This window comes from Manacus candei, unplaced genomic scaffold (assembly GCF_025592945.1).
Source record: "Manacus candei isolate 608988 ecotype Guabito, Panama unplaced genomic scaffold, ASM2559294v1 h1tg000002l, whole genome shotgun sequence".
NCBI classification, from domain to species: Eukaryota; Metazoa; Chordata; class Aves; order Passeriformes; family Pipridae; genus Manacus; species Manacus candei.
The window spans coordinates 7,245,329-7,271,601 of record NW_026138050.1 but is presented as its reverse complement, the minus strand read 5'-3'; the positions used below and the strand labels follow the sequence as shown (position 1 = coordinate 7,271,601).

At 39.7% G+C, this 26,273-nt stretch overlaps 2 protein-coding genes across 5 annotated transcripts in view; one reads left to right on the top strand and one right to left on the bottom strand.

The window, feature by feature from the left end:
• LOC127467487 (radial spoke head 10 homolog B-like) overlaps positions 1-12,469 on the top strand; it is a 14,217-nt gene extending 1,748 nt beyond the window's left edge. Inside the window, exons 3-20 of one of the 3 annotated variants that reach the window (XM_051779485.1) lie at positions 64-139; positions 434-502; positions 707-877; positions 1,410-1,495; positions 2,103-2,223; positions 3,006-3,182; positions 3,848-3,980; positions 4,465-4,586; positions 5,050-5,239; positions 5,952-6,060; positions 6,145-6,224; positions 6,324-6,472; positions 7,276-7,383; positions 8,425-8,589; positions 9,584-9,635; positions 10,139-10,249; positions 11,321-11,516; positions 11,907-12,469. In XM_051779485.1, coding sequence (XP_051635445.1) covers positions 64-139; positions 434-502; positions 707-877; positions 1,410-1,495; positions 2,103-2,223; positions 3,006-3,182; positions 3,848-3,980; positions 4,465-4,586; positions 5,050-5,239; positions 5,952-6,060; positions 6,145-6,224; positions 6,324-6,472; positions 7,276-7,383; positions 8,425-8,589; positions 9,584-9,635; positions 10,139-10,249; positions 11,321-11,516; positions 11,907-12,243 — 2,452 coding nt within the window. In that variant the 3' untranslated portion in view covers positions 12,244-12,469. Of the gene's footprint in view, positions 1-63; positions 140-433; positions 503-706; positions 878-1,409; positions 1,496-2,102; positions 2,224-3,005; positions 3,183-3,847; positions 3,981-4,464; positions 4,587-5,049; positions 5,240-5,951; positions 6,061-6,141; positions 6,225-6,323; positions 6,473-7,275; positions 7,384-8,424; positions 8,590-9,583; positions 9,636-10,138; positions 10,250-11,320; positions 11,517-11,906 lie in introns of all 3 variants that reach the window. The other 2 variants (XM_051779475.1, XM_051779496.1) reach the window with 2 other exon arrangements.
• Positions 11,616-26,273, bottom strand: CCZ1 (CCZ1 homolog, vacuolar protein trafficking and biogenesis associated). 2 transcript variants are annotated; one of them, XM_051779523.1, is made up of 15 exons: positions 26,064-26,273; positions 24,392-24,489; positions 24,172-24,265; positions 24,001-24,075; positions 22,884-22,931; positions 22,251-22,334; positions 20,330-20,505; positions 19,632-19,713; positions 19,392-19,453; positions 18,369-18,480; positions 17,744-17,777; positions 17,291-17,408; positions 15,100-15,258; positions 13,961-14,088; positions 11,616-11,914 (listed from the first exon to the last, which is right to left on the bottom strand). In XM_051779523.1, the coding sequence occupies exons 1-15, from the start codon at positions 26,163-26,165 to the stop codon at positions 11,715-11,717; spliced, it is 1,572 nt and encodes a 523-aa protein (XP_051635483.1). In that variant the 5' UTR covers positions 26,166-26,273; the 3' UTR covers positions 11,616-11,714. The 2 variants fall into 2 exon arrangements, with proteins under 2 accessions (XP_051635483.1, XP_051635494.1); XM_051779534.1 differs by lacking the exon at positions 11,616-11,914 and adding an exon at positions 12,475-12,822.

The following is a 26,273-nucleotide window of genomic DNA, read 5'->3' as shown; positions in this document are numbered from 1 at the left end:
ATAGTGATTTAGATCTACTGGCAGTGACTTGAAATCTTCATCTTTAGTTTGCTTTCTTTGTAGCTATGAAGGTGAACAAGTCAATGGATTGTATGAGGGTGAAGGATTTGCATGTTTTGAGGGAGGGGGTACTTATAAGGTGAGTATATCATTTAAAAAAAATAAAATAGTAGTGGACCAAGTTCTATCTGTAGAATAGGCAGGCTGTTTCTTTTAAGGTGGGTGGAGGTTGAGCTTTCAGAAGCATTGAAAGTTAGCATTAAACCTGTTGGGTTTTGGCATTAAACTTGTTGATTTCTGGCATTAAAATTCTTGATTTGAAACTAGTTAGGGGGGAATTGATATGTCATTCTTTTGAAGTCTTATGGTCACTGTGGGCTTCAGCTGGGGTAAGAATATATTTGCAAATGATGCCATTCTCTTCATTTTGAAGGGCATGTTTTCTGAAGGGTTTATGCATGGACAAGGGACTTACACGTGGGCTGATGGAGTGAAGTACGAGGTAAAGTACAATTTAAGTTATAATTGACCACAATTACAGCCAATGAGCTGTGCAAACTGAAGGAAAGTACCTCAGTTGCAGGAATTGCTACGGTACAGGTGGCAACTGCAGAACTGTGGCAGTGACTTCAATCACAAGCCTGGCTTCTCCCAGACAGTTGGGGGACACTCTTAGTGTTTTTAATGTTGTAATTGAATCTTTCAGGGAACATTTGCTAAGAATGTGCAGATGTTTAATGGCCGTTATACATGGAATGACGGCGTCTATGAAGGATCAATCAAAGGTGGAATTAGGCATGGATTTGGATTTTTCAGGAGCAGAACTCGTCCTATTTCTTACCTTGGCGAGTGGTGTAACGGCAAAAGACATGGAAACGTGAGTAAGAACCAAAGGAGAGCAGGGGCTTGGATGGTACCTTCAAGAACAGCAAGTGTTACTGAGCAAAGGTTTTACAAAAGTGTTTTGTTCTGTTGCATGGTTTTATGCTGTGTAGGGATTTGTTTTCCCTAAGGATTTTTTTCTGAAGTTGTGAACATAGTTAACTCTGTAGAGCTGCTGTTGGAAGGGAATGGGTCAGAAAACTGATCTACCTCAGAGTGAGTACTGTAATCAAGTTACTAGAATTAGTTCTCTTCAAGTATTTCCAAGTGGTTTGAAAAACAGGGTAGACTTTGATGTAATACAATTTTTCTTTTGGTTACTTGGTGTTTTTTAAGGTCTTAACTAATATTCATCAAAGGAGGTTGCTTTTTTTATTTAATTCTGTCACTTCAGTTGCTTTCAGTACATCATCTCAAAGTGACTAAGTATTAGAGTGTGATTGCATGTGTCATGTAATTTGTATGTCATGTTTTATTCATGTAGATGAATGTTTAGGTTTTTCAATGGCCTCTGCTGTTTGTTTCAGGGTATCATTTATTTTGATGAGGAACATGCCTCTTGGTATTCAGGTGAATGGGTCAATAATGTCAGAGAAGGATGGGGAATGAGACGGTAAATGTGATGAAATCATACTTCATGTTTTTATATTTCATGTATATTATCATACAATTTCTCCCTTTGTTTAAAATGGATACAAATGCTGTCATTTCATACTACTGCAGTGGAATAAAAGTGCTTTATAATAATAAAACAGACCTTCTTTATAACTTATATTTTTATGTGCTGTATTTCTATTGATCATTCGCATAAAAGAACATCTAAAGACAAAATCCCAGCTCAGCTTTGGTAAACCACAATTCAGTATTTAAAACCAAACACGCTGGATGGATTTGAACAGATGGAGCTGCTTTATGAATAAATGACTTATGTGTAGAATTACATGTAAACAAAGATTTTTACTAGCTATGGCAAAGACTCTTTGAAAAAAAAAAAAGAACTGGTTAATGTTTAGTGGTTTGTAAGTTAAAAATAGTAGATAAACGGTGGCTACAATCAAACCTCTGTATCTGTGCCACAGTGAGTCAACTTCCAAATTAACAGTTATATTTAGCAATAATAAATTCTAAATTTATTAGCAATGAGATTTTGCATAAGCCTTTCACAAGATCACCTGAGAATTTAGGGTGAATAGTCATTAGCTGTTATTGTTTTCTTGCAGCTACAAGTCTGGAAACACCTATGAAGGTCAGTGGAAGAACAATGTACGACACGGACATGGAAGAATGATATGGTTGGCAGCTAAACAAGAGTATGTAGGACAGTGGGTGAATGGCATCCAGGTATTAATTGCTTCCCTGGAAACCTCTCTTTAGTTCAGCATCTGTCCACTGCTCTAGGAAAGCTGGGTAGGGAGTTTTGTGCAATATCAAAGGAGCTTTTTATGGTTTTTGCCAGTTGAGATAGTGGAAACATGCTCTTTATTGTAAGTTGATTCTCATGTTAGCAATATTCAAATTGTTAAAAGGCTTTTGACTTAGTCTTATAAAATCATAATTTAACTCCCTAATGGAAAACAGAAACATTTTTCAATTAAAAAAAATAATTAAAATAATTTAAGTGTTTGTGGCTATATTTAGCTTGACATATTACTTCAGCAGTAAGTACATGTGATAATTTACTTCACTGTCACCTTTAAAATATTAGACCACACTGTTCCCTCTTGGAAAAGCATTATGGTGGAAGATGATTTTGTGGCATTTTCTTTCTTCTGTTTATTATTCTGCTGGAAAAAGAATGTGAGCTACCTGCTCTGTCTTTTCACTCTGCTTAAAATTACCAAGGAGTCCAGCTTCTGGAACATCCTGGCTCTCTGGCACGGTGTTCAGGATTACAGGCAGAAGGATTCAGGCAGGAAGGGTGGTTTTGGGAGTCCTGTGATAGAGCTTGATTCAGTGTGTCCCCTGGGTCTTCTCCCAGTACCTTTGCAGAACAGGGTTCTGTGGCTGGTTTGAGGCGCTGCAGCAACCACCTGGGGGCCTTCATTTCAGGGACTGGCCTGGCCCAAGAGCAACAGCAGCTCTGCTGGGGGTGTTTTTTTCTGAACACAGGGATTTTTTTTCAGCATGGGTATGGCACCCACGTGTGGTTTTTCGAGAGAGCACCCCTGTCTCAGTACCCTCTGAGGAACGAGTACGTGGGGCATTTTGTCCGAGGGGAGCGACACGGGCACGGCAAGTTCATCTACGCCGGAGGAGCCCTGTACGAAGGCCAGTGGGTTCGTAATAAGAAGCACGGCAAGGTGAGTTCTGACAAAACTCTGGGCAACAGCAGAGCACACTGTTCTGCCCTGCACTGTGGATCTCCAGATTCCTGTGCAGAAAATCCCATTCAGTTTGCAGTGTGGATGGAATCCACCACAAAGGGCAGAGGGTCCACTGAGAGCAGTAGGAGTCCCTCCAGGGAACTTGCTGGGCCACAAGTTGACTCTGTGGTCAGGTGTGTGTTGTGTGTATAAAGAAATACATTTCCCTGGGGAGATTGTCAGTGCAACAGGTACTTGAGTTTTGCAATCTTGAGTTTTGCAGTGGTTGGTCAGTATTTCACACTGTGAATTAATGGATTTCAAGCTGTCCTTGCACAGAGAGTTCTTACATAAAACAGATTTTTGAAAAAACTGTGAGTGCCACATATGCAAACTAAGAATTGCAAACAAACCTTTCTATATGTTTTTCTTCAAAATACTTTTCAAAATCAAACAGATACATAGGTCTCATCCCAACAGTGTACTTAGTTAACAGGTGACAGAGTGCGTTATGAAAGAGGGTAAGAAAAATTATTTTCATGTATTTTATCTCATATGTTGCATTTTAGCCAAGATTCTGAAAAGGAAATTTGACTGAGAACATTAGTGTGATTTTTATGATCTTTGTTTTGTGTTTATATTAAGATTAATTCTGTCTGTAGGGCAAGTTTATCTTCAAGAATGGTCATGCTTATGAAGGAGAGTTTGTAGATGATCGTCTGGTAGGTCTTCATCTTCAAAAGAATGCAGTGAATGCAAAAGAGCTGAGTGGCATTGCCACTCCTTCTGTCATTGGTAAGCAGCTTCCCAAAAAATATTTCACTCAGTTCACATTTTGTTGTTCCATTTTACTATAATGTGAAGCTGTTTGTATTTACTCAAGAAGCAGACAAATTTCTCCAAAGAACTTGGATAAAAATGGGACTTATCTTAATAATTAATGACTTTTACTTCCATGCTTTATTTCCTACATGTGACACTTTGAGTTGAGTGACACAACCACATTCCATCTTGTGATGTTTTTGGAACACTGTTGTCTGAAAGTTTCATAACATATGTAATATCTGCATTTCCTTTTGGCTAGGAGTTGGTTTGACAAAAATATCCTTCAGTTGTTATGCTGTTGATTATGAAATCCCTACTCCTCATTATAAAGGAATCCATTGGTCGAAGTCAGTGAGATAAAAAGGAATAATACGTGTTTTATTTTTCTCTGTGTGCATATTTATATGTTAAACTTTGGTTTAGTTTGTTCTAATTTATTTTATTTGCATGCTAGAAAATATCACAATCATTAATGACTCGGAAAGTACTTCTATCCTGGGGTCAGATATTGAGTTGGATATATCTTCACTGCTTGACTTGTTCCCAAGGGAAGAGAGACAGGAAGAACTGAACCAAGTAAGAGTCTACTCTTTGATATTTTCAGTTTTCCCCTGTGGTGTCTTTCATATTATTTTATTTTTGGTTTATTTGTATTAAAGTAACTCTTTCCATTAAAGAATTATTTGAAAATCTGAAGGCCATGAAAACAGAAAAGCAAAAACAATGAGTAAACAGTATTGCCTCTTCTGAGCTTCCACTAAAAAGCAATAAAAATAGATTAACATATCTGGAAGGGCATTCAGCAACTGCCTTTAGCCACTCTGAGGTTTGTCTGCTGACAGAGGATAATTTATTTTTATCAGTCACCAAACCCCAAGTATTTTAACTACTTTTGAGTAATGCTTTTGGGAACACTTAGCCAGGGATATGCTCTTCAAAGTTGCAAGGTCAGAAAATTACCTGCCCAGTTAGAGGATCAATACAAGCTGATCTCTGCTTGCTCTGAGATGATGCTGAAACCATATCCTGCTTTATTTAGGTAGAATGTGCTGTGTTGAGGCATATGGTAATACTGAGGAGAGACTACAGCTTCTACAGCGCCTTAGGCTACGGCCATTCTCCTGACAACACTTTCCTCATGACCAAGCTCCAGTTTTGGAGGTTCCTGAAGGACTGCCGGCTTCATCACTCCAAAATGAGCCTTGCTGAAATGGATCGGGTGGTGGCAGGTTTGTACTTCCAGTGCTTGGGCTCTGCAATCCAGGAATTTTAGTGGTAAGCTGTAGAAAGTTGGAGTTGCAAGTTCTAGTGGTAGCTTAACTGTGGTAGTTAAGTGGCCCCAAGTCAGTACCTCTGTGCCTGTGAGTTCTCAGTGGATGCATTAACACTTCTCCAGGCACTTCTGATCCTTAGGTGAGAAAACACAAAATTAAAATACAGCCTTAAAAATTGCACTGAAGAGACATCCGTTCAAAAAATGTATTCACCCCTAGTCTTGCCATTACTATTACCTGTAGTTTTCAGAGAAAGAGACTTAGGAGAGACAAATCTTTTTATTTTTCGTGTTCTTAACTTTGGTTTGCCTGTAGTATGTTTTTTTTTCTTCCATAGAGCCAGTTAATCCATCAATTCCCTTTAGACTTGCAGTGTCCCTAGTGTGTGTGGGGTCTAACTCCAGCTTTGCATCCCATTTTATTTCTGTATATGCTGAGTGGATGCATTTCTAGAAAGAGAGAATTATCTAAGATCCAGCTGTAGGTGGACAGTTCTCCCTTGATCTGCTTGTTTGAAAATGGTGCAGTGTCTGCTTTGAGTCTTTCAGGAGTGTTATTGCCTGTGATAGGCAGAGATGGAGAGGATAAGAAAGGCTGACAGATCAATATTCCTGTAAGGAATGTGAGATGTGAGCGTAATAAAGGGTTGTTTTTTCAAAATTTTCAGGTAGTAAAGAACTTCTGGAGATCCATTGTCCACACCAGCTATTACTGTTCAGAACATTTTTATCTTACCTTATTCATCTGGCATTTCATATCTATCATAAAAAGCACAAGTAAGTGCCATCTTTTAGTGCTATTTATTTCAGTGTAATCAGTTGGAATCTTCCCAGACAAGAGTATTTTTGTTTCCCCAGTAGAGTGAAAGGTCGTTCTCTGGACGAGTGTTTCTCAGCAATGATGTCCAGGAATGTTATTCCCACTGCCTGTTGTGTCCAAGGTAAGCCATGGTATTTCTTCTGTGCAGAATTCATCAATCAGTACCACATACATCACTGTTTTATTATAACCATCATTTTTTACCAATTCCTTTTCAAAGGTATCTTATTTTCTGAAGAAAGACACGCTGTTTTTGCCATGAACTACATTTACAAATGCTGGGAGATATACAGAGCTTTTTGCAGCCCGAATCTCAACCCTCCCTTTGAACCCACAATGAAGATAAGGCAATTTGTTTGGATGTTGGATGTAATAATCTATTTTTTTCTGTTTTGTGTGATTAGATGTGCTTTATTTGTTCACTTTATATGGGCTTTTTAGAACTGTGGCTTCTGCAAAGTTGAAAAGGTAGGGCTGATATTTGTGCAAACTGTCCAACAGACATTAAAGGGATGGTTGTTCTACAGAAATTATTTTTATGCATTTTTTCAGGATTGAATTCTAATTTTGTACTCGATCATTTCAGGTGATCAAATCTTAGACAAAAATGTTTTAAGGGAATATAAATATTTTTTCTGGTCCCTCCTGTGTCCCCCTCCACTCCATCCTATAAAATGAATATATGGACATGTCTTATTGTTAGAACTCAAAGACTGGCAGTTATTGAAATAACACAGGAAGGCATTTCAATAATGTATTTACTGCAAGATGAATGTGAGATTCTTTACTAAAATTCAGTAATTTAGGGACAGATCAAGATTCCTCTGAAGGTAGGGAACAATTCCCATTAATGTGCCTGGGGTTTGGGTGACTGTCACTTTATAAATCCAAGCCATTTTTTCATGAAAAAAAAAATCAGATGGCAAAATTGTAATCTTTTATGTTTTTGTTTATGAGCATTCCACAAGCTCTCTTTTAACTCTGTTTTTTTGCAGTCTAAGAAATATTCCCATTGGCTTCAGTAGGGCCAGAATTTCACTGTGTTGTTAATTACACATGTGGAAATATCATTTGAACCCACTAGAAATGTTGGTACTGGCTTTCAAGGGTGGATTAAGTCCATGTGGGAATGCCTTAAGTGCTGTTAACATGTAACATTTACTCTTACCCAGGAATTGAAACTTCTCAACAAACAATTAACTGTTTCAAAACTTGTGAAAATATTTGTCAAAGTTGGTGCCTCTCCACCTGGTAGGACTGGTATCAACATGGAACTGGAGGTGTGTATGGAAAAAAAAATAGTTCATACTACAGGAACAATTAAAGTTGCTTTTAAAAACTGCTGCAAATACTATCCTACCTGCTGGAGCAGGAAGAAAATGAATTAATTTATTGGGGAAAAAAAAAAAAAGAAGAGTACAAACTCAGGCCTCTATTTTTGTCTTCCTTTGTTCTGCCTGTATCTTTTAGTTTAGTTCATGTACATCTATAGTTTTCTTAATATCCCACTCTTTTTAGTACAGTCTCAGCATACTGGAGCATCCAGATAACTCCTTAGGAGTGCCATAGCCCTCAGGGGGAATTATACCATTTCCAGGAGGCTGCTGCTGGTTGTAGTTCTGTCTGTGAGGCAGCTGCCTGACAAGATGTATGTCAGTGATTACACAGAGATCAATCTCTGCACTTCCAGCTGCCAAGGCTGTTAAAATGGATCAATAATTAAGATCTGAACCCAGTGATCCTGAAAATCTGGTGATTCAAGAAACCTGATTAGTGCCATGTGAAGTGCTGCCACCTCAGTGACTGTAGAAGACTCTTGTGCTCCCCAAGAGTTGGCCCAGTTTGGAGGGTTCTCACCCTTCAGGAATTAGCAACAGTCTGTTGTAAATTACTTGACTGAATTTGTTTTAAACAGATAAACTGAACACACATGGTAAGTCTTACCAAGGGATCTGTTTTACACCCACTCTTGGGGTTTCTTGAAGCATCATGTGCAAGTAAAATATTTTAGGTAATAGCTGTAGTTGTGAGTTGCTTTTTAGAGAAATTTCTTACAGCTGCAGATAAAACAAAAATCTATGCAGCATTTTAGTTCAATATTGCTTGTATAAGATGTAACACAGTGTATCACCTCCTAAATTTTTTGAGCTTTGGCTGTTTTCAATTTTTCTTCAGAAGAAGAGATGTTTGACTAGTTAAGTGAGGCCAGTGAGACTTCACAATCACTTCTGAGTTCTTTGCTTGCTCAGTTACACGTGCCTGTTAATGAAGGAATTTTGCAAAAATGAATGAATTTAACCATTGTGTTTCTTTTACTCTAGTTGGTTTTTCTGGAATTTTTTGAAGCTCTTCTTGAATGTGCAGTGGTGTACGTTACCCACGATATGGTTAAGGAGCAAATAGCTCTTGAGAATCAGAACAGAGCTAGCTTTAGATTCAAGAACTTCTCCAGAGAAACCCCAGCTTTGTACTCAGGATATCCTCAGGTAAAATGGATGCAGCCCTGTTAAATATTATTGTGTGTCCACTTAGAGGGCAAAGTCAGGCCCTGCAAATATTCTGTTTCCTGAACGTAGAAACCCATTTCCCCTCTTTGCATAAACAGTTGTTTGATTGGGTCCTTCTGCTTTTCCTGTTCATTACTACCTTAAATTGTGTCATCAGTGTGGACAGTTTTAACACATTTGCATGTTTTCCTAGATAACTATAAATACACATAAAGTACTTGCAAACCCTCTGAAGGGGAACTGACAGGTTGGTTGGCTGGTGGAAGACATCTCTCCTGCTTTAAGCTGAATGTCTAAAATGGCATTGCAGCTGTTGTAGGTAGCAAGCCTTGCTGTTTCCCAGCAGTTAAGCTGTGCTCTTTTCTTTTTGCCAAACTTTTGAATAAGGATTTTGGAGGTTGTAAGATGCTGCCTGTGACACAGGTGCAATTTGGATGCACAGGGTAGTTGAAGGCATGAATTAGAATTGTTATTCTTTGGAATTATGCACAAGGTGAAAGTATTTTTATTAATTCCAAGAGCATTCACAAACACCTAATTTCCCAGTCTCTGTAAGCCAGTAGTGCCACTGTACACCACCACTTCCCATTCTTTGGCCAGTTGTTCCCATCCTATGGACCCATTCCCTTGAGCAGATGAACAATAGCATGTAGAGCAACATGTGAGAACAGAGGAACATGTCTAAGAACAGGAGCTTTCATTCTCTGTATTTCTGTCTTTCCCTAGCTCTGAAATAGGATAATCCTGCTTGCCTGGCAGGTATCAAAGGTAAAGTGTTACCTGCTAATACTTGAAAATGTGAAACACTATTGCAATTTTAATGTTTTGAGATAGGCATGATTGCAGAATGCATTTGGTTGGCAGAATGCTTTGGAGATGGGAATTTGTATGACTCAAAGGGACATGGGATCTCACTTTTTAATTTGAACACAAGCTCAGATGTTTAGTAACTGAATTTAAAACTTCTTGCCAGCCACTGAGATCTTGTGAAGACAAAGAGCAGTGTCAGCAAGTATCTCTTCTGGGTGAGTACTGCAGTTACCATGAACATCTATAAAAATAGAGGTGCTAGAGGAGATTCACTCTTTCTGAAACTTTCAAGACAATTAAAACTGAAGGTGATCATTGAACCAGCTGATGTATTGCAGTTACACAGGGCACTCCATTCAATTTGGCAATTATGACAAGGTTTATGTGTAGCTTTCCATACCTGCTGCACACAGAGAACTGGGCAGGTTTGAATCTCTGAATTTTCTGTGCTTTTTAATTAGAAGGTAACTTAAAAGGCTTTTTAAACCTTAATTCTTCCTGTTCTATCCCACTCATTTGGGCATGGAAACAAGAGATTGAACTCTGCACTGTTGCCTTCATTATAGACAAACTTTTCATAATTTCAGAAGCATTTTAACCACAAGTCTAGCTGTCAGGTATGGGGACAATCTATATTTGTTCGTGCTGAAGATCAAACTTGATATTTAATGCATAGAATTAAAGAGTGAGTTCTAATTTTCTTTCTTTGCATTATCAGAGACTGTCCTCTCATTTGCCCCAGCTTGTGCAGACAGCAAAGATGATCTGTCATTGTCCAGCTGGGATGCAGGAAAAGAACCAGATTCCTCTCCAGCAGAGGAACTGGGAGGTAAAGAAGTCCTACTGATTTTTTACTAACACCCCCACAAAAAAATCCCTTGTAGCTCTTGAACTGTGAAATTTTAATTGTATATGCAGATTTCAGCTTGTCACAAGAGGGCAGTAAATGAACATTTATTCTTGAGGAAGATTTTTTAAAAACTTAATATTTTTTAAAAGAGAATGAAACTTCATAATTAAATCAGACATTTAAGTATTTATTTAAACAGTTTCCCTGATTTTAAAATGCCACATTTTATTTGTAGGGCATCTAGAAACTGTAATTTGTATTTACTCCATGAGAAGCTCAATCTGCGAGCCTGCTCATTTAATGTCTTGGAAAAATAAAATATATTACTGCTATGTCCTGCTTCTTTTACTTAATACAAGAATTATTCCTAGTGGTGTGCCACCGTTAGCTGGGATAAGATGCCTTATGTCAGGACAGGCCAACGTTCATGCAGAAGAGACATCAGTAAGAGCACTTTTTTATGTTGATGCTTGTAACTTTTTGTAGCATCTTGTGGCTGATTAGCAGATCTCATCTGGGTTGGGTTTTTGTGCTTGTTAAATGTTTCCTGCTGATAAAGAACTCAAATCCAGGAACACAGATAGACAAGGATCTTTGTGTGGTCATCAACTCTACCACTGAAATCTGATTACTGAAAAGTTACACATCTGGAAAAAATAGTGTTTCTTCAGGACCCTGAACTGGGCCCTGTCCTGTTTTCTGACACCTCTGACAACTGGACATCTGCATCCCATCCTCTCAGGTGGTCATTTGCTCCTCCATTCCCCGTGCCCAGGGGTCACAGAGCCTGAACTGGCACCAGGTCACTGCAGAAGACAGGTCTGGGATTAAAGGGGAGAGTCCACAGGCTTTTGGTGCCACTCCCAGGGCCAGGTCACTCTGAGGCCCCACGAAAGGGCCATCCCTTTCCCATGCACCATTCCAAGTGTCTCTGAGCTGCCATGCTCTGTACATGCAGAAGCCAGTTTGCCACTGCACTGACACAGAGCTGAAACACATTTGAAACAGAAGTGCCCTGCTAAATAAGCATGTTTAATTTACATGTTGCAGATGAAGCAAAAGAAGACAAAACTGAACAAGATGAGAAATTTTGTCTGTGGATGTATCAGATGGAAATCTTTTTCACAACTAAGCTCTTCCCTGCTTACCAGCAGGAGAAAGTGCTGAGGCAAAAAGTAGAAGAAAAGCGAAAGGAGGATGTTGAATTAGCTGAGCTGAGAAAGATCAAGGATGTGGAGCTGGCAAAGTAAGTGTTGAATCTTGTCTTGTAGTACTGTTATCTCTTATCTTCCTCTAACAAAATTATTGAGAATGAGAAATGTGCTTAAGAAAGTAGTTTAGCTTACTGGAACTGGAAAACAAACTCATCCAGGTGGAATTAGTAACATAGAGAATGTAACTGTCTGGAGTAACAAATACAGGCTGCTTTCAGGTTACAGAATTCCTAACTCCAATATTTCCTGGCAAAGACAGCTAAGACATGTTTGGACTTGAAGTGATGATCAGACAGACTCTGCCTCTCTCCGCTAGGACAGTTCGTCCTGCTCGGACTCTGAGTAGGGCTGGAGTTCCATAGCCAGTATAAATCTGTCTCCTTCCTCTTGCAGTCCATTAAATTCAAACTTTGTCCACTCAGACTCATTGCTGAAAGAGAAGCAGAAGAGGTAAGAAGACAAGAAGCAGCTGCAGCAGAAAAAGCCCGTGCCTCCCAGAGTGCAGATGCTGAGGGGTCAGAGGATCCTGTCCCACAGGAAGTGTCCCCGCGGAAGGGAAGCAGAGCCCGCCTGTCAAAGGGGGAGGCACAGAAGGGAGGGCCCTCTCCAAAGAAAGATGCCCACAGGAAAGACTCCTCACAGAAGAAAGAGGCCCAAAAGAAAGCACCCTCAGTGAAGAAAGAGGCACAGAAGGCAGCACCTGCAGGTAACACAGGGCCTGCTAACAAGAAAAACAAACCCTCTGGTAAAAACCACTGAAACTTCAAGCAAGTTCTCTTCAAATAGAAAAAAAACCACAAACAAACCCAAACAACACCAGAACAACAACACTTGTAGGGAGCTGTAAAAATTATAAGACTGTATGCACAAGAATTGATTTCAGAGGGAAACTGTCTGTTTGCACCAGAGTCTTGGGCAAGTTACATTGCACTAAACTATCAGATAGTCACACAATGATGCAAATGAACACAGGAAAACAAAAAGATGCCCTTAAAAGTGTAACAATTATTAGCTTTATTTTCCAGCAAAATATTCACATAACATATCAGAATGGAATGGTACAGATGAATTCAGATTGGTTTCTAATTAGCTTGCACATAAACATGTTTAAAATTTAAAAATTTTATGGTCAGAGTTTACAGATTTTAGTAGAAATTTTGATTCTTACAAAGCAAGTATTGCTTTACTATTGTCATTATTCCAGTCAATAATATGACTAATAACTTCTCATGTTGAACAAGTGCCTGACATTGACATCTTCAATAAATCAGCCCTTTGCAGATCAATCCAAGAAGAAAATATTGTTAAACTGTGTTGCACAAAGTTTCTTCACTTCTTCTGTTAATAAAAAAAAAAAGATACTTCAGTATGATATTTTTACAGAAACCTCCTCCAGAGAAACCCTGGGGATCGTCACAGAGAATATAATTAAATTCAAACAGAAAAAACCCTATGAGTTCCTAACGTAGAAATACACTTAATGTTACTCTGTCTTCAGTAGGAGAAAGTCAAGTCAAGTCTGGCATCTCACCCTGTCTGAAAGGTGAGTTGTATTTTAAGTGGCTGAAGTGTAAATGATGGGCCACTCATCTTGGCAAACTTACAGTGCAACAGCAGCAGACTTGGCTCCATCCTAAGGAAGTACATTATAACCCCTTTTTCAGAGAGAGGAGGAATTAGGGTAGTCTGTACAATAAATCAAGTCAGCAAAGCTTTTGCTTTGTGCTATTTGGTAGACAACACTTTCTAAGTTTATCAGGCACAGAAACACTCATTTACTGTTTCTGGGTGGCAGGTTTGATGCTGAGAGACAATTACACCAAGATTTCTACGTCATGCAACTCATTTCTCTTTTTAAAGTGTAGGTTGCTAGGCTCTGGTCCTGGAAAGTATTAATTCTTTCCCATTGTCTAAGTGAGCACATTCCTCCTGTTAAGACAGAGAGCCCCAAAATTGCTGCAAGCAAGATTCAAACAGACTTTAGGAGAAATAGCAATTTAAAAGTTCTTGCATCCTAATGTTCATTTGCACTCTTAGTCACAGTAAATCATTCTGAAAACCACGTTAGAAACAAGACAGCAACGGGATGAGGATCCCTGACAGGACAGACAGACAGATATCATGTGTAAGTAACCCACCCCTGGATCACTGACAAATAAAACCCAACTCAGATGTAAATATGTTCATCTCTCACCTGTCATATACTGTATTAATTACTCCTAAACTAAGCTCATAGATCTCTCGTCTATTATTTGAAGGAGGAATAATGAGAGATTAATAATTAAGAATGTCTGCTGAATATTTATGCTGTTCTTTCACAGCTGATAGAAGGCAGACTAAAACCTTAGGCAAACTCACCTGGTCTATCAAAGATCAATCACTCTCTACATTTCTCATGAGATGGATTTTATTACTTCCCTAGGGACATACATTCTAGTAGTAACTGTATTTAGATGTAATAAAAAACAATCCTTACCATTAACTTCAATCAGATTTACATTTTTTTGATTCAAAATAACATACAGTTCTCTCTGGTCAGACTTCTTCCCAACTACCCAGTAATCACTCATTGCCTTCACAATAATTTCCTCATCTTCATCAACTCTGAAAGAAATTTTAGGAAGTAAAGAAAGTGGCAGCAAGTTTATCTTCAACAATTTGTCTGTAATCATTAGGACAGTTCCCTGTCATAAGTTGTTGTGGTTGTGCAGTATCAAAGAGAATACCAGTTCTAACTCAGCCATCATTCAGTGGTCAAAGGCTTCATAAATGGCTGCTTAAGACATCCCCAAATGTGTAAATCATTAATTTGTCCATATTCTAAACACTGGTGCTCTGAAGAAAAGACCTCTCCTCTGTTCTGGTAAGGACACACTTGACAGAATGATGATTTGCTATGGTTTGGTGATTCTGAGCTTTCACAGAACTAAATTCTAAACCTAGACCTAAACCATGCTCAACAGTTAGATACATTCTCTAAAGCTGTGACTAACCCAGTACTTCCATAATATGATGAACCATTCTTTTTTCATTCATAGAAAAATGAAAACCTTGTCCTTCCTTAAGCAGAGTGGGAAAATTGCTAGTTGTTAATTACATAATTAATCACAGTCATTCAACATTTTCATGTTCTTTATTATGACAGAGGGTCTCTCCCACCTTCAGGCTTGATACCCATTGACAAGAAGCTACTTGTCTTCTCCCTCAGGATTGCAGTAACTGCAAGGTCCACATTCCATCCATTGTCTCACCCCAGCAGCCCCCAGCTGTGGCAGGGGCAAGGATGACACAGGCACAAGCAGCTTTCCCTGTCCTTTCTACTTCTTCCCCAGATTAGTCAGACTTCAGTGCTTCCCATCCCATTTGTTATGACTACTCTGAAGCCTCCAATAGATTAGATATTTTCTTGGATAGAGGCCCTGGCCCTCTTCTAAGTTATTTTTTTAAAACGACACTAGAAATTCTGTTTAAGATGGACTGCTTCTAAACCAACACAAAATACCAAGCATGAACAGCCAGCCATCAACAAAAAAGACTGGAAAGCTTCAGTCATTTAGAAAAAAAAAAATCTAATTGACAGTAGGAGTTACAGACTATTTAATAGTTAAGCATTACCTGGAGAAGTCACTGTTGATGTCACCGAGAATCTTCATGAGGTCAGGGTGAACAGATGCAAGTGATACACTGGGTGTTTTCCTCATGTGGATGGTACTTTTCTCTGCCAGGTTCATGTGATTGAAATAGATAAACTTAAACTGAGGTTCCTTCTCAGCCCTAGGAAGATTTAAAAAGAAAAAAAAAAGTGATTTGTGAATACTGACATGTTCTATAACCACAGGCTTCAAAGACAATGGGTAGTGAGCAGTGCAAAGCTTAGACAGCCTGAAGTCATCTTCACATTGAAGAGACCCAAGTGTTTTAAGACTTGTGGGATTGCACTTCATTTTAACACACTTTAAAAAACCAAACCAAAACAAAACACAAACGAGCCTGCAGAACCAGCCAGTGTTTTCCCTTCTGCTGCTTAGGCTGCCAGTGAACAGACACAGGGGAGTCTAAAGGCTTTGTCCCCCTTCACAGTAGTAATTCATTTGCATTTTTCTAATGAGCTGGTTTTGCTCAGTTGAAAAGAATTTTCAACTGAGCAAAATTTTCAAGAATTTTTTTCAGTTGCTCAGAATTTTGTTCCCTTGCTGCTCTCCCCTAGGCCAGTCCCCTCTGATTTGAATGGATGCTCAGTCTTTACTTTGATCAGTAAGTAATCTTCCATTCATGTCTTTGTTATTGGTTACAACCCAGAGAACAAACTCTTCCCTGATCCAGGCACTTAGATTTGCCCCCAGTATTTGTGTGGGCCAAGCAAGAGACTATTTTCAAAGCCTTGGCAGTGTTCCTCCATTTCCACTTTTATGTACTTAATATAAAAACTGTCACTTAGAGCTGTAGTTTTGGTAGAAGCCACAACAAATTCAGATATGCAAAAACTGGCTACAGCAATTGGTACTTGAGGCAATGCATTATTTAGGAGCAGGGAGATACTGTGATGACACCACTCATCTCAGCAAACAACCAGATACCCCTGCTCTCCGTCACCCACATGCATCAGTGTCAAGAAACTGGATCATGTTTTCAGGACACCATGGCATTAAACTTTTAAAGAGTTAAAGCTGCCAAAGCCAGTCCCATGTGACATTTAAAAAGCCCAAGTTTAATGATTTAGTAGATTGGCACAATTTCAAGCACATCCTATTCTATCCTGTGCGATTTTGCTGATTTGGGAAGCTACCACTGAATGAGTTCACTCCCACACCTATCTTTGGTTGAATTCCTCCTTTGTTGCCATATGTGATACTGTTCTTGCTTCCCCAACTAACACATCTATTGAAAAATAGATACAATTTTATGGCAGGTCAAGTCCTCAGCTGTAAAGCTTCTGTTGTAACCAAATAATCCACTCACTAAAATCCCCGTTTGAAATTGTTAAACAGGAGTTGTTCTGGTACCTAAACCTTCATTTTGCTTTTGGATTTGTAACTGAGTGAAGAGTTACACTGCCCAAGCCTTGTTCCTAAGGCAATACTCAGAGCCAGCAGTCAGTGACCACTTGATGTGAAAAATGCTGTTTTTTGAACATTTACACAGAACAGCAGCCTGGGAAAGCAGAATTCAAAGGAAATCTGCATGAAAGAGGATGTGGGCAAAGACAGTGGTATTTTTAATTTATTTTTTAAACTTAAATGTTCTACTGGCCAGAGGGCTATTCGTGAACATTATGAGATTCTGTTTTCCTCAAGAAAAGCTAATCAGTATAAACTGAGGTTAAAATTTTGAGGGAACTGCTACTTCTCTACCTCAATATGGGGGAGAGGTGTCAGAAGATTTGTCAGTTTGTTTCAGTGCACATATGAAAGAAGTTCCACCTCTTGCACCTGAATGATTTACTGACAGCTGGGGCAGGAGGAGGCAGAATGTCAGTTGGTAATGGTCATATTTACCTTAGTATTTACATGATTTTCTCTGCAACAATTATGCACACAGAGGAAAAAGATTTCAGCCACACAATAAACACTCGTTCCTAAATTAGTAACATCTATGTTCTTTCTTCAGGGAGACCTAAGCATGCAAGGACATGCACTTCATAAACACTTAGGGTGCAGAAAGGTAGACAAACATTGTAAACATTGTTCTAAGTACACAATTAACTCAATGCTTGCAAAATCTGGGCTCATATTGTTATTTCAGCAGTTCATTCAACCTAACTTTTCAGCATGTAAGGAGGGAATGCAGCAGGAAGTGTGGTACAAACCCCGATATCCTCTTGTTGATGTTGTACTGTTCACAAATGTCCGATGCCAGCACGGTGAGCTGAGGCCCAACAATGCTGTCCAGCTTCCGGCAGAACTCCAGCGTGGGCAGGATCGAGGCTGTGCCAGGGAAAGGAAGGGCAGAGATGGGATTCCCTTCCCACAGCTGAAGGTACAGTTTCTGTAGTTGTTCTCTTTAAACATCAGTATGAGTCCAAGGACAAATTTTTCTCATAATTACAACCTTATGGGTGATTTTGAAAGTGGCTCACTGAAGCAGTATTTAGTGTGTAAATTGAGTTACTTAAACCATTGGAGCAGACTGATAAAAGCACTCAAGAAAAAGAGACTCAAATAACAAATTAATGTATTTTTCAAGAGTAAAACAAGCTGCATGTGAAAGTATTTTGTACTAACTACGTCTTGCCAAAGAAGTGATGCTGACAGGTACTTACCATCAATCATAAAGCAGACAGCTGCACTCATGGCCTGGAACAAAAAAAGTTAAAGCAAAAAAACCATTTACAACAGGTTACCTCAACTACCTCAAATAAATGACAATACTTCATTGAGGTCACACACAGGTGAAGCAGTTAAATTAAAGAAGAAATTTAAAAAAGGTAGCATTTCAACAGGATAATCTCTTTGCAATCCTACACAACAGAGTCAAGCTATGATTTTCAAATCAGCCCAGTTAACAGTTTAAGTTGTAGGGGAAAGGTAAAATTTGGTAAAAATGCATTTATGCAAAGATGTCTTCAAGAAATTTGGATTTAATGTAAAAAAAATTTATTTTATTGATTAATCCTACTCAAGCCAGGTATGAAATCACTTAAAGCAACTGAAGGCTGGTACTTTGTTTTAATAAAACAGCTGCTTGTTTTGGAGAGGGTACAAGAGAGGGGGAAAGAGGATTCAGGCTTTGAAGTTGGTTGCTAGAAATGTTATTTTTCCGTCTCTTTGCTTTAACCTGGTCATATCTGTGCACCTTTCTATACATTCTTAAGTACTTCACATCACTGTCTTAACTGTACAGAGATTCCTAATTCTGTGGAGGAATTGCAGAGAAAATGATAATACCTTATAAACAATTAAATGAAGCTCCTCGTAAGTGTCATCAGTGTTAACAAATATTTTGGGGAAACGGCATTTTGTTTCTGGATCATTAAGATTTAAAGGTCCAGTAAGAAACCTAGAAAATAATTCAACAGGTGAGGTGAGATGAATTCCTGTATTTCAGTTTCTCCAGTTTAACAGGTGTTCTCCAAACTAACAATTATTTGCATGTATGAATAGATTTGAATACAGTGAGTTTTCAGCTATCCACACAGGCATAGAGCCCTTTGTACATTATCTCAACACTCTTACATTTTTTAAGGATTATTTGCAAACATGCCTCAAAGAGTTACAGAAACAGCATCAGAAATGCAGAATAATGCTAAGGAAAAGCTGTGCAGATCATCAAAGAAACAGCAACAAAATTCTTTCCATCTTCAATGTGTGAGTATCTTTAAAACCCCTTTTTTGTTGCTATGGGGAAGCCCCTTCCTCTCCTGTCCAACAGTACATCCAGACTAGTTTGGTGTAGGAAGGGGTGTACTAGAAGCACCTAAACTTGGGAGAGGGGTGTAGACAGGGAGTGTGTGCCAATGTCTTGATCCCAAAGGAATACAATAAATCAAGGAAGAGGAATTCTTGTGATGAAGGATGTCCAAACCCACAATTACTCAAAATTATGTTGCCCAGCTGTTTAAGTGCAGAATTCCCCACCCTGATGCTGAGTACAGAGGAAAAGCAATTGGTAAATCCTAGATTAAATCTACACCTTTGTCTGGAGTGTCTGATTGAAAAGAAGTGACTGGAGCAATTCCCAAATTTGTCAGGCAGTGCATTAAGAGCAATGGGAAGAAAAATAAATGTGAAGTTACGTTAATGAAGCATTTTCTCTTTTTTCCAGAGGTTAGGTTTCACATTGCAGCACCTACTGTGCAACCCTCTGGAATGAACTGTGTGTGGGTATGTACTCAAAATACACATACTTCTCCCAGGGGTTTTGCCCTTGAGGGAAGAAGCAGCAGATGGGGACAGTAAAACAGGACCCACCTTCCATAGTGCTGCAGATTTCCCGGCATTTCAGCACGTATTGGAGAATCTCTTCCCGCTAACTGAAGCAAAAAAGGACACACCAGAAAAACCAGCTTAGAGGCAGAGGAGAGAGATATTTCTCCTTGGTATTTTAGCCCTTAGTAGGATCAGAGGTACAGGGAGAAAAGAAAAAATAACAAACACAATACCCAAACCAAACACTTTCACACCCAAAAAAACCCAACCCAACTATAATACCTCAGGTTCCATGTGCCTTGGAAACAGAGATGTTGTGAGATATTTGTACAAAATTCTCATGTCATCTTGCTCCAGTCCACTCCTAGAAAAAAACCACAAATGATGTTTGTGCTGCAGTTCAGATCACACATTTTCCTCCAACCAAAACTCGGGCAGAGCACATAATAAACCAGGGCAGCAACATTTCAGTGTCTCAGTAGAGTCAATCCCAGAACATTAATTTCTATTACAATGTTAGTTTATTTGCTAAATGCAAAACACATATAAATTAGCCATAAACCAGAAAAGAAATAAAATTATACTTATACAAAGATCCAGTTTGCTATTCTTAAATCCATTTTTAAGTAGAACTCTTCACAAGCATTGCAACTTCTAGTACAGAATTACATGAAGACCAATCCTTAATTTAATTACCTTCACTACTAAAAATTCCTATGGAGGAACCTGTGTATATTCACAGAGGCTCTTGTGATGGAGATGACAAGGACACTTCTCCAGCTGCTCCCCAGGAAGTAATAATTTGATACAGGCTAGAGATTTTAAAGCTCAGACCAATGCTTTTTCTACTGAATGGTAGCATGACTCATGTTTTCTCATTTTTATCCAACTCTTCAACTGATTCAAAAGCTTTTCTATTTTGACACTTATTTATAGGATGAGAAGTTGAAGACACACAAAAGAATTACTGAAGTACCTACCAGATAAGCTGGTCATTGTAGAGGAATGCAGTATACTTGACTATGTTCAGGCTTTCTTCCATCCTATTAATAAATGACTGAATTTTCAAGTAAGTCATTTTATCCAGTGGGAAGAAGCTGATTCCACAAAACACATCCAGCAGATCACAAGACTGTAAGTGCAGTGTCTGCAAGTACTGGGAGAACAATGATAGGCTTTTAGAATTCAGAAAACTGCCAATGTGTAGATTTAAATTACAAATTTGAGTCTAATCACCAATAATCTGGAATAACAAAGAAAGAAAATCCTTCCTGTTCTGCTTGTCTTGGGAGCAGATAATTAGCTTTCAATGTGCAAAGGAAGAGATATTTTCTGTTGTTCTCTTTCTTGATAGAGTGTAACCTTTACCAAGAGATTTCTAATGCACTATCCAGTGCTCTGTGAAAGATGTGTTATCCAATGGCTCCCTCTACAGTCATTTCACATCACCAAAAACACACAAGTAATAATTACAGCATGACAGATTTCTCTCAGTTTGTAATCTGTCTTATTTCTTTTCAGAGTTTCAGTGCAGTGCAAGCCTGCCAGCAACGTGTTGTTTACTTGTTCAATAGGGTTATAACAGACAATTTGCACGACTACATTTTTTAAGCTCTTCTAATTTCCTGATGAAAAAGAGAAATTTTCATTAGGTTTCTTTCTATTATACAAATCTGTAGAAATTACTGTTTTATCCTCAGTAGGAACATCAAAGAAAAACAATGTTTTAAAGACAAAAATACATTACTTTCTCTTTTGCCATGGTCTATTTTTAATAGACAGAAGCACACATCAACTCATCAAAGTACTCCTTGTGCAGTGGTGTTTATTCTAAAGCCTACAAGTTTTAAAAACAAACAAACAAAACAAGACCCTCCCCAATCCACAAGCAAAGCCTGTACTTCTGTTTACACTGTCACAATCTTGTGTTATTTTAGAAATCTGTTAGGAGAACAAAATTTTAAACACCATTATGCAGTGTCTCCACTCCATCCTTATCAGGGATCTCAAGATTCACATCTCTACCACAAGAGCACTAACTGCTGACAGCAGTCCTGTTTCCTTCTGTGCAAACAAGGAAAATGGGGGCAGGCAGGCACTTGGCTGCCACCTTTTAAAGCTCGATGAAACTTTTCATGTAGGAACTCAAAATTCTGCCAGACTATTCAGTCACTTACTTGGTGTGAAAAATACATGAATAATATTTGATTTCTTGCTCAGAAATAGATTTTGCTTTTCATTCTTTCACTGAAACATCAGCTTTGAAATTATACTCTGAAGACTAGTCATAATGAAGACAATATTTCCTCTAACCTTCTCAGGCATGACTATTAATTCCACCTGAGGGTGTGGTAGGGGGAAGAAGTTAAAAATTTAAACTATTTACTACTTCACCCTGTGCATGCAGGGTGTGGAATCTCCACCCCTGAATCTTTTCAAGACTCAACCATCCAAAGCCCTGGGCAGGAGAGTTTAAATACAGTGTTTCCCTGCTTTGAGTAGGAGGCTGAACTGGATGACCTTCCCAGGTTCCTTCCAAAGGCAATGATTCTGCAACAGTAACTCAAATAAAACTCAAAACTGGTATCATAGTAACCAATTCAAACACCAAAACAGAATTTCTGAAGAATGAACATGATCTGTTAGGTAAAATATCCAACAGCTAAGCTGTTCCATCAAGCCATATCCATACTTTGTGGTTCAACTCCACTTGAAGAACCTACTGTGCTAGTAGAAGCAGGAACTCATTTGACAAAATGAGTACCCAGATACTTTGTGTTGCCACCACATGTTTTCCACTGCCTATGTTTTATAGTCACACTGCTGCCACTTAGAGGAGATTTTTGCATCTTATTTCCAATGCAGAATCACACTTCATGTGCCTGAAAAATAAGGTCTTACCCGATGGAAGAATTTCTCTAGTCTCTCCTTTAGACCTTTCACACCTCCATCTTCCATGGCCTTCAGGAACGTGCCATTGAAAAGCTAACAGTTAAAAGAAAAAAAAATCAGTTAGTTGGGCAATCATTTACCATAATTTCTTGTAACTTGGCTATGAAGTTACCATGGGCTACCTCCCATTCCTCAGTATTTGTACTCCACGTCAATCCAAATGTACCCCTTCTTTATTGAAAAAACACCTCAGATTTGCAGAGTCCAGGTAGATGTGGCAGCAGAGGCAGAATATTTATGTGTCATTTAAGTGTCTTATGCTCTTGTTTTGTAAAAGGCCTTTAACCAGGGCTGTTTCTCAAGCAGATAACAGCTAACACCATCAAAATCAAATACTTATTAGTGTAACTGCCCATGAAACTTGGACTTTACAAAAATTAGAAGGCTTTTATTATTACAATAAGCTATTGAACCAGCACAGAGCTCTATTTTTCTCTTCCATGAATTCCATTTCAGCTGCAGGAAGAGAGCAGATAACAGTGATGAGATGAGAATGCCAAAGCAATGATGAGCTTGCACACCCAAAGGGTACCATGAGGATCTTCTTCCCTTCCCAAGAGGAGCCTCTGGTATTAACTGTACCTTGTACATGCTGTAGCACTGCTGCAGGACCGAGCTATAGACCTTGTCCTGCAGGAAAGAGAGCAGAACATCAGTGCAGCAGAGGCAGAATTACGAGTATTTTGGCTGAGCTAAACGTAATGTATGTTTCCAAAGAGCCAACAAAGACACAATTTAGAGAAATCAATCTCTGAAAAGTTAAATAGCATTTTCAGTCAGCATTTAGAAATGCTTTGTACTGTCTTTGTACTCATAAAGTACAATTTCAATAAAGGGAGTCCCTTCCCCCCTCACATTTAGTACCCAAAGCACCTTACAAACTCATGCCCAAGATTCCAATTACAAATAGTGCCCTTCCCTGAGGCCAGCAGCCAGTGAACATGAACCTACTTCTGGCAGCTCTCTCTTCATCCAGGTCAAAGGCTGAAGGAGGTGGGACACCATTGCAGGTTTTTTGGGGCTGAGATCTTAACCCAGATGCAAAAAGACTATTAAGTGGCAAAATAGAGTCCCTATGACACCCATCCTTTTGTTAGGACACAATAAGGAATGGAAGTAGTGCACACTGCAATGAACAGAGGAAGGGGTAACCAACCAGCTTTTTAAATATTACCCCACCTGGCCAAATACCCTTCCTGTATATGATTAAACAGACCTATTGATCCTGCAGTTTGGATAAGAAATCCCAGGATAGTTATGAGCTGTTTGGTTTTCCAGATTATTAATAAATATTACTAGCAGTCTTAAAAAAGTAGTAACAGGTAGACTTAAAACTAATAAAAATATGTAGACTTAAAATCTTGCGAGAACTTCATTAAACAAACAGATCCTAAGAAATATTCACCTATTCCAAGCTAGAAATATTCACCTATTCCAAGCTAAAGTCTCATAGCTACATATTTTGCTGATGCTTATTGGATGATCTTGAACTGTTCTCTGGATATTCCTCTATCTTGTACTCTTCTTTCAACTTGATTGAAAGTACTTTGCCCTCTTTCCATTTATGGAGATAGATATGGATATATAGAAAAATCAATTTGACAGCAGTTCAAGAAGAATCAAACTAAGATATTTCTGGAAGTACCCATAAAATACAATATAACCCATTAAAAAAAAAAAAAAGTAAGTTCAGTCTTACCAGCAATTCTTCTTCCTGATATTCATAGACTGGCTTTCCATCTTTGTGTTTTTCTATTATGGGATTCCGTACAACCTAGGAAGTGAACAGGCTGGTATTAGACAATGCAGAATGCATGGAGAACATTGCAGGATGGTGCTTTAGGAACATGCAGATCACATGCATAAGTACCATGACCATCCAGAAGTTTTCTTCAGGTTCGTGGAAAAATTGTCTGTTCTTCTGTGTATGTAGGGATTTTGCTGGTTTTGTTGGACTAAAGGTCCTGGAAAAAAACATATATGTGGACACAGGTATTTATACACAGTCACAGCAAGAAGACATATGACTTGAGAGATTTAAAATACAGTGCTTGTGCCAACACAACAAGCCATGCAGTCAGACTTCTTACCTCGTGAATTGCACTATAGCTTCACATAGCCCCACATTTCTAATTTTTTCATTCTTTTCTACTTCATTTGGGTGATAGAAGAGAATCTTCTTTTCTTCCTAAAATGTGAAAAAAGAAGAATCCAAGCAAATGAATTTTAACAGAATCAGAGTTAAAGAATACTGAGTACATGGTTTGCTTGTTTTTTAACTTTAATCCCTGTATTTCCTAGGCAGAATTTTACCTTGTACCAAAATGGGCTTCTGTAATAATGGATAAAAGCATATTTAAGCACATTTAAGCAGTCAGTCATCCCATGATATCTCAAAATACTTTATAAATTGAAGGCTATTGAAATCACTTCTCAGCTAGTTCAAAGCAAGGCGAGCTTCAAAGCCAGATCAAAGCAAGGCTAGTTTCAAAGCCAGCTCAGATTGCTCCAGGCCTTGTCCAGTCATGTTTTCGATATATCCAGAGATGGAAATTCCACAACCTTTCCAGGCCCTGCTCTCCTATTAGACCACTTCACTGTGAAGAATGTTTTTCTTCTAGCTCATCAGAATTTCCCTTGCTGGAACTTCATCCATTAGGTCTCATTCTTTCACTTCAAGAACCCGACTCCACCATCTCCAGCCATTCTTTAGGCTGGTGGAACTGCCCTCAGACCCTCTTCCACATCATCTGTTCTTCAGGCTGCACAAATACAGTTGAAGGCTCTCCTGGCACACCACAGACTGGCTCAAGAGCTTTTCACTGGGCTTGCTTCATCTTGTCGGTATTTTTGCTACCCTGGGAAGCCCTGGAGGAACACAGCACCCACCAGCAGTCCCACACGTGCTGGAGAGGGAGAAGCAATCGCTCCACTGGCCCTGCTGAGCCACAGCCCGGCTCGCCCGGCTCCACTGCCACAAGTGCTGCTGATTCACGTACGACCTGTTGGTCACCAGACTCCCTGGTCCTGTTCTGCAAAGCTGCTTCCAACCAGTCAGCCCCTGACCTGCCATGGTGTGTGAGATTATTTCACCCCACACACGGGACTTTGCCTTTCCTGAGCTCCACCAGGATCCTACCGGCCCATTCCCCAGCTTGCCGAAGGTCCCTGCAGAGCACCAACAGCTTGCCCGGGGTTGGAGTCACCCAGGAGCTTGCTGAGGGCACGTTCAGCCTCTCTGTCCCGTCACTACTAAGAATGTAAGTACACTGCTCTGTTCAAAAACTATTACAGCTGAAGATTATCACATGAGCCACACAACATGCTGTTTTCTAAAGCTAGAGACTAGAACTTGAGTTTACTTGTTAAGGGTCACAGCACCAAGAGAACATCAGCAGTAACTTGAATTTAACGAAGTTAAACAGTAGCCTGTAACAGTAATAGTAACCACATTGTATCTACGTCCAGAAAGTTATTTTTAGAGAAAGTTACAGCATCAGTAAACATAGTTACTGCCTGTCCAGCTCCCCATCTCCAATGCAGGCCCTGCGGGTGACAACCCCCCCAGTTACTGCTCCTGTCGGTCTGAAGCAGAGACCGATCCCGGCCCCGCTGACACCCAAATCCCCGGGGCTGCTGCGGGCCGGGAAAGCCGCAGCTCCGGCCGCCTTTGTCGGGGGCCGGTCCCGGGCCTGGGCAGGGCCAGCCCGCCGGGAGGTGCCCGCCTGTCCCCGCAGCCCCGGCGGCGACAGCCCCCGGTACCTCTCCCTCTTTGGGCCCCAGCTTGGGGTTGTAGATGAAGAAACTGAGGAGGGTCGGAGCGAGCTGCTTCTCCTGGCCGGCCCCCCCCGCCGCCGCCGCCATCCTGAGCCTGGGGCCGGCAGCCGCCAGACACCATCGGGAGCGGCCCGAGGCCGCCCCGGCACCGGCACCAGCCCCGGCCCCGCCGCGCCTGCAGCGGCCCGGCCCGGC